The following is a 22,616-nucleotide window of genomic DNA, read 5'->3' as shown; positions in this document are numbered from 1 at the left end:
ATCGTCTGTTGAAATCATCAAAAGTGAACAAAAGCAAAAAAAATCTACAACAGATGGCTTGTTGTTGTTCTTGGTCAGTTTTGATTTGTTTTCTTGACAAATTCGACAAATTTGATTACCTCCATACCTCCGACCTCTTTATCATTGAATATCCACTTGGTTTTGCAAGGTAAGTTTAGTTCACTTAAAAGAGCATCCCTCCTGCCCGCGCGACCTGCAAAAACTTCTCATTTTTATTGACCTTATTTGATACTAATAGTTACTTTTAAAAGTCAAGGAATGATGAAGATCCTTTCTGTGTCTGTCACCTACCTTTCAAACTAATTTTTTTTCTTAAAACCGAAGAACCACTGCTTAGATTGCTTATATGCGTGCCGCCCACGCGGCAATTTGATCAACTTCAGATTCTAAGTCCGTGTTTCGGCTTCCGGTAATTTTTTGCTGTTCATTGCTAGGGTACACCATTTTAAAACGGCATTTTTTACAGTCCTAGCTACCAAACCGAGAAAATTTTCGTGGCTTCAAGCCAAACCATTCAAGGTCATTTTGACAAAATCATCGGTTTGTAGATGTGATTTATATAGCAAATTTTGGGCCAATTTTCACTTGGGATAGAAGTTAAAGGTACGTGCACACAATATAGCAAAACTGCTTCGCTCATAAATGAGGGAGGTTAAATTTTAAAAATGAACAACAACAAACTTCTGTTATTAACAAAATTTATATCAAGGTATATGAAAAGATTGACTTCTAGACAATATAAGGGGGGGCCAAGCGGTTTGCATGAATGCGTGAATGGCCTTTTTCACTTGCGTGAATGGGTGAAAATTAAAAAAAAAATACGTAAATGCGTGAATTGGAAAGCTTTGTGTGAACAAAAATTGCGTGAATACACTCTTCTCGAGATGCATAAATTTATTATTGTTGTCCTCGTTTTCAAACAGATTTCATTGCTATAAAATTACATATTCACAATGATAAGTGTGTTGTTTACACCTCATGAGACATTTTGAATTTCAAGCACTTTTGTTTTAGAGTTAATGGCTGCCTTTTGGGAATTTAAATTGGTTTAAATGTATAATTTCATAGCAATGAAATCTGTTTGAAAACGAGGACAACAATAAATTTATGCATCTCGAGAAGAGTGTATTGCAAAAAAAACATTGCGTTAATACATGAATTTGGGAAAAAAATTTGCATGATTGTGTGAAGTCCACTGGGGTGCTTAGCTGGAGGAAAAAAGTTAAATTTTATCTATTTTACAATGAAAAACTAACGACAGACGAATTTTTGTTGAATGCATTATGTATCTGACATGAGAAAAGTGTCTAATGGGCCCACTAGTGGGAGCACTTATGACGAGAGTTCCAGCGCAATAAACAAAAAGAGAAATAAAATTTCTATGACACTGGTTGCTCTGCAAGTAGGATAATTTTTGTCCGACCACACCCTGTAGAGAGAAAAGAGTTTCAAAGGAAAATTGCAAAAATTCCATTTTCAGAGATAATCCAAAATCTTTCAGGCATCTTTTTTACGACATCCACAAGAATGTTTGTTATTGTTACACATTTTTTTGCCAAGACATTCAAAAATGGCGTGTGGTTCCAGTGTCTTTCGTTTTCATTGGGACAACCATTTTTTAAATGTATTCCGATGATTCGATCATTGACCGATATATCCTTGTCTCAATTAAAATTTAACATACAGTTTTGTATCCAGTCCCTTAGCTCACTTTTTGATAATTCTGATGGCGTTACCAAAAGGATTGTATCACGTCCATCAGAAAAATCAAGTGGCTCTGGGTAAGAAACTGACGAGTTTCGAACCAAATGGTCGTTGGTAGATTCAGGCTTCTCGAATTTTCACCTGAATTTTATATTCGTGTTTAAAGATGTTAAAATAAAGCAAAAGTGCAAATGGCGATGAAGGACATAGAGAAAAGCGTGTGTAGCATGGATGACTTGTAGTGGTTTGCGTCACTTCCCCAGTTGCTAGTGTTTGTACCAAAGAAATCTTCTGCTGATGTGTTAGCCGGAAGTGTGAAGTTAAGTGATGATGTATTGAAAGTTGTGGTTGTTGGTGCCATGGTTGTTGTTGTTGTGTCTTCGGGCTCCGTCGCAATCGTGGTGTTAGTTTCTATTCCCTCATTACTTGAAGTGGATGTTGATTGTGGTGCTTCAGTCGTACTGGTCCAGTGGTCATTGGTGGAAATGTTGTTTTCGCTGATTGTTTCTGTTGTGATAGTGGTGCCCGACAAACTTTCACTGGAGACCGCGGCGCTGGTCGATGTTTGAGTTGGTGGCTGTGAAGCTTCTGGCATTGCTGTAGTTGTAGTTTCAGTTGCTCCTCCTTTCGAAAAAAAACATAGATTTTTTAAACAAAGTATTTATTATTGGCGTGCATGAAACTCAATTTTCTACAAGCGATGGATAGACATGATGACCAAAGTTTCTTAGCCTTATTTGTGATTCTACGCGCGAGCAGAGTTCGAATTTCTTTGAATATTATTTCGTTTAAAAGAAGCTTTGACACGCCCCTTTTTCACACACTACCTTCTCACAGACCTGCTATGATATTTTCAGCAACTGGGGGTAAAAATAACGGGCTGAAACGCGATCAGGATTGGTATTCCCATCTTTTGTTATGCCTGGCTGGGGATTTGAAATAATAGTACAATATTTTGTCATGAGGATTTTTTTATTTAATTATTTTCAGCAGGGAAAACTTTTTCCCGTTGGAGCGGGTCACACCGATTCTATGAGAAGGGGGAGTTTTAATAACAACAGTGAATGACTAGTAAATGAATGAAAACGCAACTCTTTTTTGTTCAAAGATTTCAAAGCACATAATTGTTTAGGAATGTCTTACCCTCTGCACCACCATTCCCGCCATCTTCCGCCTTCTTCATCAAAACAAGTTCAGTGATGTTGACATTGCAGTTGTATTTAGTGTTCAGTCGGATGATGTCTTTCTCGGAGAGAGAATAACCGCCCAGTTGCGCCATATAATCATCATTTGAATACATTGTCATTTGGTCTTGTCGTCCGTATGTCAATTGTTGGTGCTTGGTGAACGCATACCTAATCAACAGAAGAATTAAGGACATTCGCTTTAGTGCATATTCTCTGCTACGATATGAAAAGACATAGTGTAAATATGGCGATTCCCTTGAAAGTGGTTTCCATATAATGGCAAACAGAGTGCGTACTTGAACGTTTTATTTTTACATAAGTGTTCCCGTTTCATATCAGACACATATTTCATATCAGGATAGTGTCTGCCTATTGTTATATTATGCTGATATAAGCAAAAAGCTGTTTTTCTTTTCCTCTTTCTGACTAATCTTGCTTCGCATCCGTGTCAATCCAATGGCAAAAAGCTTGTGGATTAAAGTTGATGAGTAAGCAAACGATATCACTCTTATTCAAAAACAAAACCTTTAAAGCGAAGGACTTAAAAAAACAACAGGATAACGTGTTAATGTGTCGAATCTTTAATCTTACAAATTTTAAGCTTCACCCAACTTCCCAACTTATATCAGCAAGCCCATTCCTAATTTCGAAGCTATGGCAAATATGATTTTGGAGTTTCCTATTTGTTAACATCCAAGGGATATTTGCGATGGAGTGCGGGTGAGAGAGGGGGGGAGAGGAGAGAATCTTTCTATCAAACAGACAATGCGCACAGTGTACTACGAAACGATGGACGTACATCAAACCATCAAATTACGAATTTATCAATTGTTTGCACTTACTGTCCGTAGTGCATGATGCTCATGATATCGTAAGAAATGTTTTGCAAAGTCACCGGTCCTGCTTCATCACCGTGTGTTAAATTAACCTTGGTGAATTGCGTTTCCATTCCTGAAATGGTAAAACATTTGTCATTATGTCTTGTGTAAGAATATACTAAGAGCTATGGTTTGAAACGAAGCAAATTTGACTTCCAACCAATAGAATGGCTTTATTTCATATCAGAGCGAAACGGAACGGTTACCTGTGGAATGGTCTAAATTCAGTAAGCAGTGCTGGAAAATCCCGAAATAAGGATGAAATGAATATGCTGCTCTTCCACCCAATCTTCTGATGGCGGGAGACAGTTGGATAGAGATTCTTTGCATCTCCTCACATTTCACATTCTGCTTAATATTATTCGATGTCCTGTAGCTTTTATTGAAAATGTTTTAATCGTGAAATGTGAGAAATTTCATTCCCATCGTCGGAAGCTTGTAATCTCGTATTCGTACTTATTTGGAAGGGAAATGAAAAGATTTCTTAGGTATTCTTACCTGGAAGTATATTACTCATATTGAGCGTGATATAATCCGATCGATCGGGTCGACTATGTTCATGATAGTACCCCAAAGCGTGGAGAAATTCATGGATGGTGACCTCCATGCCATTACAATCATCAGCAAGGTTTAAGGTTTGACCATATTCTGCTGGTCCATAGTTTATAAATCCGAGGTAAGAGTAACAACTGAAAATTTAGAAAGTTGAAATAAATGGTCACCGTCATTTCTGCAGGAAAGGAATTTTCCGAGATGGGTTTAACACAATAAGGATGTTTTGGAAATAGGGCTCAAGCAAAATTTTTTACCTAATATTATGAATGAATTCGATGTTTAGTGAGAAATGGGTTGGCAAAATTTCAAAGAACCCGATGAAAAAATTACGAAAAATCCATGGGTCAAATGATAAGTTCTCGAGCATCTGATTTCAAAAAAAAAAAACACTTAGATATTACTCTCCAAAAAAGCAGGTTGGCTATTCTCATTCAAACAGAAAAAGGGGCCTCAAAAAGTTTCTTTTTCCCGTTGTATTACAGTTGACGCTCTCTAATTCGATCTTCAAGGGGAATTGGATTTTCATCGAAAAAGAGAGCTTATCGAATAAGGGCGCGTCGTTTATGAGAGTTTCTTGTTGACGGGGACTTTAAATTTCATCGAATAAGGGAGCCTATCGAATAGTAGAACGTCGAATTAGAGATCGTCAACTGTATTTGTTTCTCTTATACAGGAGATTTAACTCTCATCGGTTGTGAGATTACCTGCCCAGGTAGCCTATTCAAGTCTACACGTTTTTTTTTTTAAGAAACTAGTTTTACCAAGCAGCCTCAATGTTTCTTAAGAAATCGGCCTTTTGAGCCTTAAATGTTTCTTACATGTTTCTAAACTTTTTGACAAAATCAGCCTATTTTTCATGCAAAGATTGGAAGGTTCTAAAAAAACCGTTTTAAAAATGTTATTTTCTCATTCTCAGCCTCAGCATGTTTCTTAGATGTTTCTTAGTTTTTAGGCATTCTGAGCCTCATGTTTCTTAAAAGTGTGCTTCTTAAAAAAAAAAAGACGTGTAGTTTAGTATCTCCCAATAAAGCTTTTAAGCAAATTTACTAAGTGTTTAGAATGAACAATAAACTTACCCAGGGCCAGAATTGGTGATGTTAACGTAATAACCTTCATCAGTGAGTTCTTTGAATCGAATGCAGGAATATTTTTCGATGTGGTGCACTGCAGCGATGGTCAAGTTTCGCAACTCTTCGTCTAAAGAAGACGGAATTACGATTTATTCAAAAACACTCACATACATACGCCCTGTTTGTATCATGTAGAGTAGAACGATAAAATTCAAATGCAAATGCAAATACAAGTCAATAGTATTAGGACCAATAGAATGACAGCTTCTTCCCGATTGGGAACGACTTCCAGGTATCTTTATGCCTTGCTCCTTGGTGGCTTAAAGTTTGTACACTCAACTATTTGTAAAGTTTTAATTTTGCGATTCAATGATCCACAACTGACGCTAAGATAATACTAATTTGGTTGAAGGGAGATTTGTTGTAAATCACTTACTGACAGGGTTCACTGTGTCAAAGACATATGGAACGGTGTTGTTAGGCCACATGTATCGTTCATCAACCAAGGTTGCTCGTTTCCCTCGGTGGTGAAAGAAAGGTTTCGGTTTGGCAATAATCATATCAAGCTCAACTCGTTCTTTTTCACTCCTCTCTTTAGCAAGAAATTCTATGGGAAAATAACATTTAATGAAAATATTGCACGGGAGATGAACGCCTTATGACAGTATAGACACTCGTAAGGCAAACTAAATTTTGTATTTTTGGCTTCTAAAATGTTTCTTTCATGGTTATTTTTAACAAATATTAAGCTCAAAAGTAAATTTTTGACAGAAAGTCACCACCACCACCACCACCACCAGAAACAATGAACACAAAACAAGCAAAATTCAAAAGTTCAATTGCATTGTTATCTAACAATGAACCCATAAAACAAAATTCAAAAGTTCGATTTTATTGTTATCCTGCATGAAAGACACTTAACAGACTCGTAAAAAATAAAGGACTTTTAAAATGATTTTCATCTCACCCATTTGGTGTTGATCACGCTCCCTGTTATGTTGGAGAACTCCATGATCTCCATTTTGATTCTGATTGGAGGAGATGATGGGTGAACCAAAGGTGGTACAAACTAGAACAAACAAACAAAGAGGTAAAACACTCAGTCAGTAATACTACCAATATATGTCAATATATGTTGGGACTAAAATTGACCCTCCTTAATTCGATTTTCAAGGTGCCAAGAATTGACATCGAATTAAAGAAAGATTCGAAAACGGAGACTATTTCCTAGACTTTATACAGCTTAGTGGACGAATATTTTTGTTGAATTACAGAAATATTCAAATAAAAGAGGTACGAATTAGAGTGAAAAGCCTATATGAAAATTGCCTTTTACAAGTATTTTTCAACCATCTTAATGTGAGAAAGAGGGTCAAACATTACCTAACACAAAAAGTGCGATTAGAATCAATTTTCGTCTCATCATGAATAAATCCCAAGAAATATTATTTTATAACTGAACTATATGTAACTGTTTTCCATTTTTTAAATAGTTTCCCGAAATATTCAAAAACTAAATCAGTTCAATTACTTATTAAATAATTTACTTCATGATTGGGTAACGGACCGGGACATTTCTAAACTTAGTAACAAATCAATAATGGACTGTAACTTAAAACACATACCGAGATTTTGTCACATGAAAAATAAATAATTCAAACCTTTGATGTCTTTGCTGTGGAGTGACCATAGATACCGTATGTAAAACTAAAACAGAAATCTTCTCCATATCTTAATGATCTTTTTATTTCTTAAACAAAAACAATAAGATATATTTATTTCAAATGTACCCAAATCTATCAACAAAGGATATAAGAAGTAGCAGGACAAGCATATTATAAAATTTAGAACATTCGAGCTTGAAAATCACTCAACAATAAGAACAGTAGGGCCGCCCCAACCCCAACCAAAATTTACTGGTTTAATGTCTAAAAAAGCATTTAGTTACTGAAAACCTTTAGAGACAGGAAAAATATAAATCGAACTCGAAGAAATTATTTTCGATATTTATTTAGTATATCTTTAGAGAAGATTCTTCGAAGGAAAAAGTGTATACAAAAAAGAATTTATAAAATATACAACTATACCATAATACAATTGTCGTGTTCTCAAATTTCCTTCCAAACTTGAGTGAAAAAGTGTTCTAGCCTGTTCTAGCAACCAAAAATGTAAAATATAATATTATACATGAAAATCCTTATTGAAAAATGATGTTGTTTTTTTAATTTCAGAAGTTTTCGAGGATGATTTTAATAACTGTCGTAAATATTCCACACACACTTTTTGGATCCACAAATATTCAATTCTTCGCCATTGGGGGGAGAAATTAAAAAAAACAGTAAAGAAAAAACATTAGTTAGTGTAAAGTGTAAAAATGCAAGAAAAAGAATGAAAGTCTTTAAAAATTGTGAAAAAATATTGTGAGAATTTTGACCACATCATAATAATATGGCCAAAAATAAAATTTACAATAAGCATAAAAAGAAATATCTCCTCTATTAGAATTCTAGAAATATTATCAACAAAATATCTGTCAAAGTTATATAAACAAAAAAAAGACAATTTAATCTTTTTCTAATGGTAAAACGAAGTAGGAATTCCAAGCATATTCCAAGCAAACAAATGTCTTTAGAAATATTGCTTTCGAAAACAACTCTAATACCATAATAGTCTCATGTTTGATTTTACGGCATCGAAGCGATATCGTGAAGTAGTATATCCCCACTTTCTGTATCCGGCTGCTGTGAAAATGGATGAGATAAAATTCATCTAACCATAATAATACAATGCACTGCTATAGCATGAAGTCATTTTAAGTGTCTATCGCATCTTAAACGGATGCGCAATCGTTAATTCACTATTTATCGCTATTATCATACACTGCTAAGTTTCAAGAGTCCATTTTCACTCTCGTCATGAAAAGTGTCTGAACTGATAGACGTCCTGTTTCCAAGAATGGGCGCACTCTGTGACTGTAAGGATTCAGTGTCAATGTCATGTATGATGGGCGGTGTGGGTGGTACGTCTGGTATCTGTTGAAAGAGAATGAGAATGAATGGGCGGTGAAATGGTAAATATTTTCATATGTTTGTAACGAGTAAGTTATGAGTCAAAGTCATAGTCATTAGACATCGTCTTGTTGTAAATCAGTCAAGTTTAGAACAATCCAAAAGTGACGTCAACAGAATAATCCCGATATAAAGAAAACATCCCGATGTAAAGAATAGTGAACAAAAATGGTTACATATTTTATACCATTGCGATGTGATTAAAACGCATGGGCAAAAAATATGTCAACTTTGAATTTCAGACAAGGTTCGCTAGTCAATTGGCAATATTTTGATGAGAAAGAAGTTCCTCAAACAGTCTTGAAGTTGTCGTTGTGCCTCAGTAATGCAAGAAGTTATGTCCATGATGTGATATAATGCGGGAAGATTGAAGTCATTACATTTTAAGGTTTCAAAGAACTGACGTTGTTTCAAAATTTAAGTCAAAACTTGTAAAACTCTAGTGTATGGTGGTTCAATAGAAAATTTGCAAAACACTTACACTTATTGCAGTAGAAGTATTATTAGTTTTGTTGTTGACGTCATTCTTCTCAGCCTCCGGTATGACGGGATCTCGACGTCGTATGAGACTAAAAGAGAACACAGTAGAAGAAGCTAAAGTCAGAGCCAATTCTTTTTAAAAGCTTTGTTATCACTTATTAGCTTAAAAAGATTTGTAAAAAGAGAAAATCCTGTAGTTTTGAAAAGTTTTAAAAGCAAATAATAAGTATACCTTGCAGAAGTTGATATGCAAAAATAAATTGTTTTCTCAAAATGAAAGTAAAACGTTTTCTCAAAATGAAAGTAAAACGTACCTTGGATGAACAGGCCCACATATTACGCGACAACAATTGCCAAATAATGACCCTTCACTATAAGGGTTTTCATTTTTTTCACCACGCTTGGCGGCCCAAGTACCTTTGATCTAATGAAAGAAATCAGGTAACGGTATTATAGACATATAAAAAAGCTTAGAGCGAAAAAAAACCTATAACCATTACTACAATAACAAAACTTTTGTGTAGACATAGTGTCCTCCCGCCCGCCCCCCCCATTTATAAATAGGGGGAAAACCAATTTTCCAATTTTGAATGGATGAGGGGGGGGGAAATGAAAATTTGAATAGTGAAGGCGGGGGGAAGAGGGGGGAAACATCGATAGTAGGCAAATTTGGTGGGGGGAAGTGTGAAATCACTTTAACTTTATCTCAGCAACCAAGGTCAGTCTACATGATATTATGTGATTAGATCATGATTGAAAAATTAACCAATTTTCGTTCTATTTTGTTTAGTATTTCTTTTGCAGCAAAATTTTACGTTTGTGTCAGGTTGAAATTTGAGAAATTTATATGGGTATATGGGGGAACTGATATTTTCAGTATTTTCTGGGGGAAAAAAAAAAGAGGGGGGGAAACTAAAAAAATCAAGAATTTGGTGGGGGGAACAAACCCTGGAGGACACTATGGTAGAGATAATGTCGTAGGTGTTTCCCCTTTTTGCAAAGGTTTTGAAGTATTTCACAGGAAAACGGAATCAAAGCACACAATTCGTTAAAGGTCCTCTTCATTTTGTAGAGATCAGTGATAATACGAGAGAGTGCTTTTTCTTAATTAAATTTCTTCAAGTACGAAGACTTTTTTTATATACTGATGGTATTCATGATATGCACCACTGGAGAGTCTTCTGAAGTAACTTTTAAAATTTTCCACCCAGTACGTCACATAAACAATAGAAAAAGTGACGTATTGGGTGGAAGAAGAACAGAAAAGTTGCAAAATTTCGTGAAGTCATTGCAGTGGTGCATATCATGAATACACTTCAACAAAAGCATTAAGGAAATAAAGATTCAATCTTACATCTTCATTGGTTGTCAGATTACTTGATACTAAATATGTGTGGAAACCAGCCAAACCAGCCACTGACCACACCGAGAAGAAACTAATTATAAATACTAGAGCAGTAGATGAAAGAAACGTCAAGGAAAATATAACGTTGTTGTTGAAGAAAAATAAAACAGCACTCTCATGACTAGACAGAGATATCAGTATAGTGTTAAAACCTCAAGAATACCCATTCGCAGTATCAAAGTCTCAGCCCCATATCCTTTAACCACCTTTAAACATAGTGTGTACCTTGCTCACTCTTCAGGGCTGCTCGGGGAACGTCAAAAATTGAAGAAATATAATAGAAGTATAGCGTCCTCCTTTGATAGCTATCTTTCTGAAGCGGGGGGGGGGGGGGGGCGCGCTTGTTCTCCCTATATTGCTTCATTCTTTATCTTTCTCCTTCACAAGAATATTTTTTATATAAAATATGAAAAGATATCTGGTAGGTGTCTCCTTTAAAGCGTCTAGAAATGATAATTCTTTACTCACTAAAAAGAGATAAGAAAATTGTTATCATGACATTAAATTCCATGTAATCTATAAAAATTCTAAAATAAACATTTAGTGCTTTAAAAATTCTGAGGAAAATGAATAAAAGCAACACAAAATATACTCACATAGTACTAAATGAGCTATAACACATCCGAGGATGAATATACAGTGTATTGACAATGATACCAAAAATAAATAAAAATATCGATAATTTCGTTTTCCTACACAATTGCCAACCTGGAAAAGCAAAAAGAAAGCTCTCGGTGTAAATAGCTATTTGGTGAAAAATTCACACAAAGAAATCAACTTGACTAGGTTCCAAGTATTTACTTCTTAAGTGTCATACTTAGGATAAGTAAGGTATTCAATATAATATACATTTCAATGTTCATTCTTATCAATTAAAGACCACTAAATACTTCAGCTCTCCACTAGACCATGGAATATAAATGAAATTTCGAGAATTAATAAGTGAAAATATGCAATCTTGTCAGTCGTTTTCAAAAACTGATTAGCTATGTTTCAAATCATAATTTTTTTTCAACTTACCCATGGACAATGATGGTCAAAACGTTCTAAAAGAAAAGAAATATTGTGTTGGTTTTAAACCCTAATTTGAAACCTTACCTTCTTAAGGGTACTATATTTTGCATTTTAGTTGTTTAAAATATAAAATTTAGTTCCTGCAAGATGCATTTCTCACTAAAAATCTTAAAAATCTTAAAAATCTTAAGTTCCACTTAAATGCTAATTAATTTTACACACAACAAAATAAGTTAAATCCTTTGAGGGGATCAGAATATGAAACAACTGATAAAATTGTTGCTGTGAAGTTTTGAAGAAGAAAAGAGATTGCTTCACTACTTACCTACACAGTTATCACACATACTGCAATGGGATGCTCTAGGTGGTCGGAAAATCTTACACGTAAAGCAATATTTTAATTTAATAATTTGTCCTTTGACCTCCACATCCATCTGTCTTGCAGGGGGGCGGTAAACACCTGGCTCCATAGTCTGTGGAGCTGTGAAAGAGAAAAAATTCAAAGAGTATTTGAAATCCATTTAATTTTCTAAGAATATTGTTAAAATCAAAACAAAGACAGAATTATCCGTACTTTTGGTTACATAGTGTTCAAAACCAACATATCATATAGTAAAGTTTTAAATCTCACCTAAAGACTTCTCTATGTAAGCTGCCTCATCGGCTTGTGCTCTTGGTATGATTCCTGGATCACTGAATGCAGTCCTTAACAATGTCCCCATAACAAACAGAAACAGCAACCCTCCAACTATTGGAATCGCAAGTGTCACTTTCTCAGACAAGTATGGACAGCTGTAAAAAATAATCCAAATATTACTATCTAATAAAATGTCCAATTTCTAATAAAAGTTTTGAATTAGATTGCTTTAAGATTTTCTTTTGCATACCATTTTTGGACTAATCCTTCAATTGTAACAAATTATATCACACTGTTGAAAAGATCATTCAGAGCACTATGATTTTTAGTAGAAACTTTTTCAATTTTAATTTGAATGAAGATTAATAATGAAGAAACAAGTGATACTTTTATGGAACTACCTGGCTCATCAACAGAAAACATTCAAATTCAAAAAATAAAATAAACAGAACGACTGAAGAAAACCAATGAGAAAATCTCGAGGAATTCCCTAAAATTTAAAAACCACTTTTTTGAGACATTTCTGAATCTAGTGACCAGAAATAACTTTTTTCTTCAAAATTGGGCTCAATAACATTTTGAGAGATATCATTCTGGTTTACTGTGCACAGTGATCTTTCTTTCATTGGAACTTTTGTAAAATCGGGATTATTTTGGCTAATATCCCTTGTATCTCCTAAAGTAGTGATCATAAGGAGATGATATTTGGTATATAAAGTCTCCTTATAGCAATGTAAAAGTAGAAAAAAGAGTTTTTTGATACATCAAACTGTTCACCAGTTATTGGGCACTTTCGTTTTCGAGAGATACCTCTATCCCGTCCTCAATCAAGATAATTTCGGATAGGAAAGTGCTAGAGACTTGAAATTTTCACATAATGTACTTATATTTGTCCTCTAAAGGATAAAAGAAAAAGAAAGAATTTCTTCTCAGTTAATTTCCTAAATTTGGCTAAAACAAGGATATTTGAATACGATTAACAACAATGGAATATTTACAGCAAGCGATGGGAGAAGGGTTGAATATTTTGAGATCAAGTTTGATTGCACGGCTGACGTTTTTTGAAGGGAGGTAGGGGTTCGAAATTAAAACGTCCATTTGATGTTTTATGTGGCAAGTCTGAGTTTGGAAGACTCCCCTTACACAGATATTACTAGGCAAGTATTCAATGGCCTTGAAATTAACATGCAAAAATTAACACGCAAAAATTAACACAAATTTTATTTGCTTTTTCAAGGACACCATGGCTGGTTTTAACTAAGGGGGTTTTTAGTAACACGAAATCTTTCAATTCGTGTTAATAAGCAGGCTAGCTCTAAAGCTCTAATCTCTATTTGGTTGAGTTGCAGGAAGCTTTGAGGCCTATGTTCGCAACTATAGACGCTTTCAATGAGCACCCTGTCAGCACCTTGGACTGACTACCCAATTCCCCTCACATGGCATGAGTTAACCCGGGCGAAGGTTTGTTCACTTGCCACCGCGAGTAGGAATCAAACCCCAGTCGCCTAAAACAGCATCTAATAACATGAAAACCAGAATATGATTCTTCAATGGGAATCAAAACTATAAAGTGCACTTACAAACATCAATTTGTCAGATCTAACAAAATCAATAACCGCACTGTCAACAATAAAACAAACGATTTTCTATCAAGAGCCTTGTAAACATTCCAACAACTTCCATTGAAATGATCTATCACAGCTAAGTCTACCACTTTTAGCGCGGTCCAAGGATTGAGCCGAGAACGCTCGCAGAACTATGACGCGCCGAATTACTTTTTATTTCCAACTTTTTTTTTGACACCAACTTTTTTTTTCGACACCAACTTTTGTTTTTTGACATATATAACTTTTGTTTTTTGACATCAATTTTTTTTTCTGATACCAACTTTTTATTTTATGCGACCAACTTCATGTTTTTTCATATATACTATCTTTTCTCTGACACAAACTTTTTTTTTTTCCTTATCGGGGAAAACTTCGTCAGGGAAAAGAGACGAAATTTTGGACAAGTGACAAATATTTTCCCCAACAAAAATTCTCCCCTGCCTTAATGCGTTTACCAACTACCAGCAAGTGACAAATTTTTCCCCAACAAAAATTTTCACCAACGAAAATTTTCCCCGACAAAGTTTTCCCCGATAAGGTACCTTCAATGTCTCTTGCCTGAGAAGGGTTAAAGATTCGCCTCTAAGAGCCCTTCGGGCTTGAAACTCAATGGGTGAAGCCCAATCACGCCACCTTTTTAGAGCAGAGTGGATGATCGGCAATGATGTAGTAAAGCCCGAAGGGCTAGATGGCGTGCTTTTGCTAAAAAGTGTGTCAAAGTTAGATAGGAAATCCTATCTAAGTCACATGACATTATAATAGAATTTCAGCGCTTGACCAATCAGAAGCTTTGCGGATTTTTGAAAAAAATAGCAGAAATATTTTTTCAGATGTTCACTTTTTTTTGCTTGGAAGAGCTTAAAGCACTCCATCTAGCCCTTCTCGGGCTTTACAGAAATCTGTGATTGGAGGATGCGCATGTGCATGTATTACACTTTGAGTAATCAACGTTAGCAGGTAATGGAGACAAGAGTTAGTATCGGAAAATAAAAGTATAAAAAAAATTATTGTGATATCGAAAAATAAAGTTGGTGTTGAAAAAAAAAAATTGGTGTCGAAAAAAAAGTTGGTGATAAAAAGTAATTTGGCGCGCCATACAGAACGTCAGCGGGCTCCCGTGCGAGTGAAAAACTTCAATCGGTCAATCATTTTCTTAAGCGAAGAGTACGCAAAGCGATTTTAGCTTTATGATAGAGCAGCGGATCATCAATGGATGGATAGTATTCAATTATCATTATCCCTTTATTTTCATTCCTAGAACTTTGGCACAAAAAAGGAAAAATAGAAAAGTTGTATTTTTTACTGCTCTATTCACATACTGAATTTGAAAGATCTTCTATATGTGAAGCACAGTTTGGCTATGAGGTCATTATCGTAAAAAGATCGTAAAATGTGATATAATATATGATTGAAAAACTGTTGATCATCACCACCCCTGTTTTTATTAAAAAGTTGAAGATTTGCCAAGATTTCACAGAAAAGTACTACCAAGGGGTATTTTGGGTCCCATATCTTTTGAAGGACTTTTCTGCAGAGGTGCCAACTCTCACGCATAGACCTTTTCGCCTTTGCGTCCGCCATATTGAATTGTATGCAAAAATTATGGTTGCCGAATTGCCGTGGTGAAATTCCCTTAGAAAGTATGCAAAACATATGCAAAAAGAAAGTATTAAATAAAAACTTACATGCATAATTGGCATTATATTAAAGTCTAATCTTGTAGAAGAAAGATTAAATTTGCTTCTCTTGAAAACTAAAAACACTTATATTCACTCATCTCTTAGAACAAGCACTTCAAAAGACCATAACATTAGACAAAATCTCAAACTGAAAAATCACCCGCGAAGGTAAAAAATAATCCTTATTCGGCTGACGGCAAATTATTCTCCTGGGAATAGAGCCGCCAAATGATCAAATCAAAACATTGATAAAGTGTGACGTCATAATTACTGCTTTCAGTTTGCGTGTTTTGAAAGTTTGATGTGTGTACTCCGTCTTCGTGGAATTTCTTAATGGTATGAAAACAGAATATGCAATGTCTTTAAGAACAAATTCCTAAAAGGCTTTTGTTGTTCTGTAAATATTTCCTTTTGGATTAAGAAATTCCATCTTTTATTGTTCTAATGATTATAATATTTATTTATAAGATGCTTTGTTGTCTTTTTAATCTTTGTGTAAACTTGCATATGTTTTGCATACATTCCAACTAAATCCAACCACGGCATTTTCGTTCCTGTATTTTTGCATACAATTCAATATGGCGGACGCAAAGGCAAAAAGGTCTATTGGACGTGAGACTCACGCATTCCAACACTGTCTCACGCAATTTTTCAAAAGTTTGATTTCTCACGCATTTAATTTATATTTGAAAGAAATTTCCCCGACTTTCCGATTTTCGGAATAAATTTCCCCGATTTTCCGAATTTTGGGAAAAAAATCTCCCCGATTTTCTGATTTTCGGAATAAATTTCCCCGATTTTCCGATTTTTTGGAAAAATTTTTCCGTTCTCCGAAGTCGGAAAATTGGCAAAATCGGGCTAAGATTTCGGATTTTCCTTCGAAATTTTTATCTCACGCCAAATGAACATCTTAAGTTGGCAGGTCTGTTTCTGTTTGCCTTGAAATTTGAAATCTTCTTAACCTAAGGTTGAACTATCACTGGTGTAAAAATGAACGTTGTAGCGAAAACAGAAAAAAAGCTCAATTTTTGCAATTGCAAATTTAACTGCTAAAAATCGCACATTTTTCAACAAAAAATACATTCAAATATAGCGCTTTTGAATTTCTAAAAGAAGCAAAAAGATTTTTTGCAATTACATCGGACTATTAAAAGCATTCCAGGCATTCTTGTTTCCACTGCCAATTATATCTGGATACACTTCAGTAATATTTTTGTAATACAGTAAGGTATTTTCTTTTGTTCCATAGATAGGACAATTTTTCACAAAATATCGTATCGTATCGTAAAAGATAGCAGGCAAAACAAGAGTTATTGTTAGCTTAAAAAGCAAATGGACTTTAATAAAACTTAAAACTCATGAAGAAATCATCACGCACAATGGAACAAAAATGGTGGCCCCACACCTAGCAAAAGAAATCTTACTCAAAAGCAAAGAACAGTCCAGTAGTTCCGATAATCAATATTACAGTCATTGCAAATACACAGTTACTTCTTGACATTATTATCCTTCCATCACAATAGAATTTGTTTCTTCCTGGGAAAACCTCCCAGTTTTTCTGGCTCATGATTGGTCTATAATCACACTTTTCGATAGGCAAATTTGCATCTGAACAGCATTTTATTGGGCTTGAATTTTGCATTTGTAAACTTTCGATTCGTCTCTGATGTTCACCTCTACCTTGGATTCCATGTCATTTGAGAAGTACATATTAAATCAGCTATTTTGTGTATCTAAATTGCTAAAGTAAACATTATCACACTGCACTTTTGTTTTTTTCTTGTCAAGAAAGTTGTTTTTATCTGGCGCATTTCTATCTAGTGCGCATGCCTGAAAATATTCGATTGTAGCTCTAAAGCTAATTTTCTACCTAGACTTGAAGGCTTGAAGAATCTTTTTTTTCGATGGCGGATGGAATGGCGGCCGCCCGCCATAAAGCTTCTTTATCGAAAAATAAAGCTCAAGATGAATCTTCAAGTTATCTGACACCATGTTCACACCCGGCAGGACGAAAGGTCGGGAAAATTTTCAATATCTGGTGGAAGGTTTAGATTACAGATTGCGGCATATTTGCAAGACCACGACAACAGGAACAATATGATTTTGCAGCGTGGGGCACACGACGGGAGTAGGCCAGGACCTCAGCCCTTGTTTTCGGAGATTGGCAGGTCCAACAAAATATTTTCAGGTTTATGCTCAAGGGTAGTTGAATCTGATTGGGGATACGGCATATCAAAGACCGGTTATCTATGAGGGGGGGTTCGGCTCATAATTCCGGTCCGGACTAGCCGTCGTGGGTCGGGTCGCCGACTTTCGAAGGTTGTCGTGGGTGGGGTCGCCGACTCTCGAGGATTGTCGTGGGTCGGGGCGGCGCCCTTCAAAAGTCGTCGTCCGACCAGGAAGTCGTTGGGAGGGACATCGTGGGAGCCTCTCTTTCATTTTATTCGTCCTCAATTTAATCTAATTAATTAATCTGGTCTTTAAAATATGGGTCCACCGTCCTTTTCGAGAGTCGTCGTTGGTCCGCCGTCCTTCGAGAGTCGCCGGGTTAAAAAAGAGGGATGTTTCATTTTTAGAGTGTTTATCTAATGTTTTTTTTTCAGAAAGCCAAGCCCAGAAAGACATTTTCAAATTAGTGAGATCATTCATTCTTACTTGTCAATTGCTTATTAGAAACTTTTTACTTATTATTAATTTGCATGTCTGAAATCAAGAAAAAGGGTCTTTACCCTGAAAAAACAAAAGTACATAAATTTTTTTCTTTTGGAATGTTGTTAAGGCCCTCCCTGACTCAATACAGAAAGTATTGGGTAATAAAAGGATTCTGTTCCTATTATTACCTAGTACTAGGTATGACTAGGTATAGTCATATGTCTTTAGAAATAAAATATGGAAATATGGAAATACATATGAGATAGACAACATGGGTAGTCGTTTTTACAAGGGACAGCTTGTTGTATAGCTTTTACGGAACACAATCAAAAGCTACAGATGAGCCGTTGAAAAGGCTGATCCCCTCTCAACCTCGTTCCCTTCGAATTACCAGCTTTTTTATGCTTTTACTATATGGTGCTAGATATACGAGAGCGGGAACTCGATCAGCCAACACTAGGGTATTCTCTGGCGTCCACAAGTAACGTAAATAAAGTCTGGGATACACGGGCACAAGGTTGATCCCCTCTTACTCTCGAGACAGGAGAAAATCACTAAAACAAATTTTACAAATCAATTTTATAAATCATAAATAAATCATAAATCAAAAGTAAATCAGAAATCTCGTACACCATTTTTCGAGTGATTTGCATGCCCCTCGCTGCTCTCGGGTACCTAATAAACGGGGGTTTGGAATAAAAGCGGGGGAAGTGTGGAACTATTCTTAAAAGTATAGCTGAATCCCCACTCATAATAAAAACTCTAAAAAAATTAACATATCCCCTTTTTAAACCGGCGACTCTCGAAGGACGGCGGGACGACTCTCGAGACGGCGGACCAACGACGACTCTCGAGAGACGGCGCGGACCGACGACGACTCGAGGACGGCGGACCGACGACGACTCTCGAGAGACGGCGGGACCAACGACGGCGACTCTCGAAGGACGGCGGACCAACGACGACTCTCGAAGGACGGTGGACCGACGACGACTCTCGAGGGACGGCGGACCAACAACGACTCTTGAAGGACGGCGAACCAACGACGACTCTCGGGACGGCGGACCAACGACGACTCCCGAAGGACGTGGACCGACGAACGACTCGGGGACCAACGCTCTTGAAGGACGGGCGAACCACGACGACTCTCGAAGGACGGTGGACCCATATTTTAAAGACCAGATTAATTAATTAGATTAAATTGAGGACGAATAAAATGAAAGAGAGGCTCCCACGATGTCCCTCCCAACGACTTCCTGGTCGGACGACGACTTTCGAAGGGCGCCGCCCCGACCCACGACAACCCCCGAGAGTCGGCGACCCGACCCACGACAACCTTCGAAAGTCGGCGACCCGACCCACGACAGCTAGTCCGGACCGGCATTATGAGCCGAACCCCCCCTCATAGTTATCATTCCTCTCCGATGGTCCGCTCCTGCGCCTGCTTTTTAGTTAGTTAAGTTAAGATAAGAGCATTAGCAGCGTGGACGCCATCGAAATATCATAAGGAAAGGAAATAAAGTGGCTTCTTAATCTAAGAGATGCACAAAAATAAAAACCACAATCGTACGTATCATCATGTTATTTGCCTCACGAATTTTACTATCTATGAATTTCACAATCGACAAGATCAAAAAATGAAAAATCAAGTTGCAGCGAAAATCTGCAACAACATCATCTTGAACCTGAATGGATAAAATCCTTAAATTTAACCAAAGCAAAACGGTTTTAGTCTTATTTAGTGATCTGGCACCCAGATGGTGAAATTTTCATCCGACACGCTAGAGCTCTGAAGGTCGGGAAAATTTTCAACATCTGGAAGGTTTAGATTACGGAATTTTGCAGCCCTGGTTTTCGGGGATTGGCGGGTCCAACCGAAATATTTCTAGGTTTACGGCCAAGGACTGTTGATCATTCCTCTCCGATGGGAAATTGGCCCACTCCCTTTAGAGCTTTAGCGTGGGCGGCCGCCAATCCGCCATCGGAATATCAGATAACTTATTTAGTGACTTTTTTTATTTGTCATCTTAGCGAGATTCCTAAATCTAATCTAAACCGTCCGAATTTTTTACCTTCAGTGCTACAGCATATCAGAAGAAAATATCGGTCTTGTTTGCTAAATTAGACTTAAGATAACATGTATTGATACCATCAGAACGCGCGAGCTCTAAGGCGAAGGAGGAGATACTCATTGATTCACTCTAGGATTATATTCAACACGCGAATCTGGAATTTTGTGAGTTGTTGATACGACTTCCCGTTAAAATTTTTGTAATCTGATAGAATAGTTTTCCCCTTGTAATAAACATGGCCAAGTCGATGGAAGTATTTTCTTGATTTGTAACTCATTTTAGGCCTAGACCACTTACCACCATATAAAACTTTTAAGTGAGTATAGCCGATTACTAATATCTAAAGTCTATTCACGATAAGTGTGCACTCTTTTTTCTTTTACCTATAACTTTTGAAGGAATTCTTCAATCTTTATAAATTTGTTATCATTGGAAAGATATTAGTGAGTGGAAAAATTCGAAATAAAAAAATCCTTATAAAAATTCTAAGAATTTAAATGAAAATGAAGAAGAAAAAAATGAAAATCTTGTAGAAAAGTTTCATTTTCACTGGAGAGAATCTTTGATCTTAGGAGGAGGTCATCACTGTGAAGAAATTTCATTAAAATATTTATACAATATAAAGTTATGATACAAAGTTAATAAGTGATTGACCCCAAAAAACAGCAAAAAACTGCAGAAAACAGCGTTTTTTTAAAGATTTTTTTATTTCAAATTGTTCCACTCACTAATCTTTCCAATGATACCAAATTTATAAAGTTCGAAGAATTCCTTCAAAAGTAGTAGGTAAAAGAAAAAAGAGTGCACACTTATCGTGAATAGACTTTAAATACTCTAAAATAGGCTAAAATCTGCACAATAGATTGGGCATACTAGTTGGATGTGTAATGAATGAAAAGCAGGAGTGAATATTAACATTGTATTTTATATCTTTCTAGACCTAAGGAAGATTGGCTGTATCCCTGAAACTAATAAATATTATGTACTGGCGACGATCAGGCCACCAACAAGATAAATTCATCAATGGACATTGAATGAAAGTCTCAAAAGTCTGGACGCCAATCCAGGAGGCACCCTGCAAAGAATGCAAAGCTATGTTGCGAGCGAATGGAATTATTGTTTCAGTTGTTGTTCCGCAAAGTTGGTGGAACTGCTTAAATGAGTCAAGCGACAAAGAAAAGAAGGCAATGCTCCTCATACCCAGACATGAAGAACCTCTTTTAACACGTTGGCAAAGACGATGACAGCTACGCTCAAACCGTAGACAAGATCAAACAAGGACTAGCAAACAGAACCAACAGTGTTGTGCAACGGAATATGCTGTTCACCAACCACCCTTAAGGAAAAAGTCATTTGAGAAATGGTCACAAGAGGTCAGCAATGCAGTCCAACTGATTTCGTAAGAAAACGCTATGATCCTCCAGACATCTAGCCCAAAGCTTAGAGAGCGGAGCCTCCAAGACAATGTATCATACGATGAAATACTGAAAGTTGGGTATCTCCAACAAAAGGAGCAACCCTCCTGAATCAAGCTGTTGGAGGACACAGTCCTTCAGACAAAATAACTGAAGAAGTCAGGAGATTAAAGATGGAAAACAAAAAGCTGAAATATCCCATACCTTCTAAAGAATGCACTCGATGTGACGAAAGATATGTTCAGCATGGAAGAAAAATATTCACTTCAAGCGTGCCAGCATGTCGATCTGCAATACAGAGAAATCAGAAACGCATTTTATCAAACGCAGAAGAGTCAAATTCAAACGAATCAGTAAGTCGAATTATTGCTGGCAAGCTCAGTGAAAGCAGCGTCACGGCTACTGACAATGTTGAAGAGCAAACCAGTCCCACTTGAACTGACCACAGACACTGGTATCTCAAAAACACTACTGAATCGCACTGACTGGAATAAAATAAGCGAACAATGCAAATTTGTCAAAACATCAAAAGGGTTCAGACCTTACGGAACGTAGTAGACGATCCAAAAAAACACTACTGGGCGAGGAAAATGCAACATTGTTCGGTATTGTTAAACTTGATATTCTTGGTGCTTCAGAAGAGGTAGTCAAACATATTGCGTACATGCAAACTTTGCAGAAATAACATCTAACGAACAACCACAATTCGAGATCGATACAAATAAAGTGACATAAATAAACACAATAAAACAATACAGACACAATAAAAGGTGACACATGGAAATTCTCTCCGACTTCTTAAACTCAACTGGAAAATTCAAAGGAAAACCAATCAAGCTCCATGTAAGACCAGATGCGGTTCTAGTTATACAACCTCCAAGAAATAAGATTCCACTACATTATTTTTCCAGACTAAACACAGATCGCAAGAATGTTGTAATTGAATTACCTATTTCAACAGAAGCGCCTGGAACATTCCTCAGCAACCTTGTAATTACTGACAAGAAGAATACAGATCGAATGAGAGTTACATTAGATTGTGCATCCGTCAACAAGGTTGTGTATCCTACACAGAAGCTTATACTAACACCTGAAGAACTTCCCCACAAGTTAAAAGGCAGAGACCGGTTCTCGACATTGGACATGACAAACTGCTACTATTATAATAGACAGGG

At 36.3% G+C, this 22,616-nt stretch overlaps 2 protein-coding genes across 3 annotated transcripts; both read right to left on the bottom strand.

The window, feature by feature from the left end:
- Positions 1 to 1,215: 1,215 nt before the first annotated feature.
- Positions 1,216 to 6,898, bottom strand: LOC136801324 (nematocyst expressed protein 6-like). The gene is made up of 8 exons (XM_067057968.1): positions 6,799 to 6,898; positions 6,383 to 6,484; positions 5,852 to 6,022; positions 5,422 to 5,542; positions 4,289 to 4,479; positions 3,755 to 3,863; positions 2,869 to 3,080; positions 1,216 to 2,349 (listed from the first exon to the last, which is right to left on the bottom strand). Exons 1-8 carry the CDS (start codon positions 6,839 to 6,841, stop codon positions 1,895 to 1,897), a joined length of 1,404 nt encoding a protein of 467 aa, XP_066914069.1. The 5' UTR covers positions 6,842 to 6,898; the 3' UTR covers positions 1,216 to 1,894.
- A 511-nt stretch (positions 6,899 to 7,409) lies between these two features.
- Positions 7,410 to 17,129, bottom strand: LOC136801313 (palmitoyltransferase ZDHHC14-like). 2 transcript variants are annotated; one of them, XM_067057952.1, is made up of 10 exons: positions 16,730 to 17,129; positions 12,014 to 12,174; positions 11,708 to 11,863; positions 11,389 to 11,414; positions 10,965 to 11,076; positions 10,787 to 10,835; positions 10,318 to 10,420; positions 9,278 to 9,387; positions 8,965 to 9,052; positions 7,410 to 8,156 (listed from the first exon to the last, which is right to left on the bottom strand). In XM_067057952.1, exons 1-10 carry the CDS (start codon positions 16,945 to 16,947, stop codon positions 8,100 to 8,102), a joined length of 1,080 nt encoding a protein of 359 aa, XP_066914053.1. In that variant the 5' UTR covers positions 16,948 to 17,129; the 3' UTR covers positions 7,410 to 8,099. The 2 variants fall into 2 exon arrangements, with proteins under 2 accessions (XP_066914053.1, XP_066914052.1); XM_067057951.1 differs by having other exon boundaries at positions 7,410 to 8,447; positions 16,730 to 17,034.
- Positions 17,130 to 22,616: the final 5,487 nt, after the last annotated feature.

This window comes from Clytia hemisphaerica, unplaced genomic scaffold, assembly GCF_902728285.1.
Source record: "Clytia hemisphaerica strain Z4C2 unplaced genomic scaffold, Clytia hemisphaerica genome assembly, whole genome shotgun sequence".
Taxonomy (NCBI): Eukaryota; Metazoa; Cnidaria; class Hydrozoa; order Leptothecata; family Clytiidae; genus Clytia; species Clytia hemisphaerica.
Note: the sequence above shows the minus strand (reverse complement) of the source record. Positions and strands in the feature narration are given on the sequence as shown.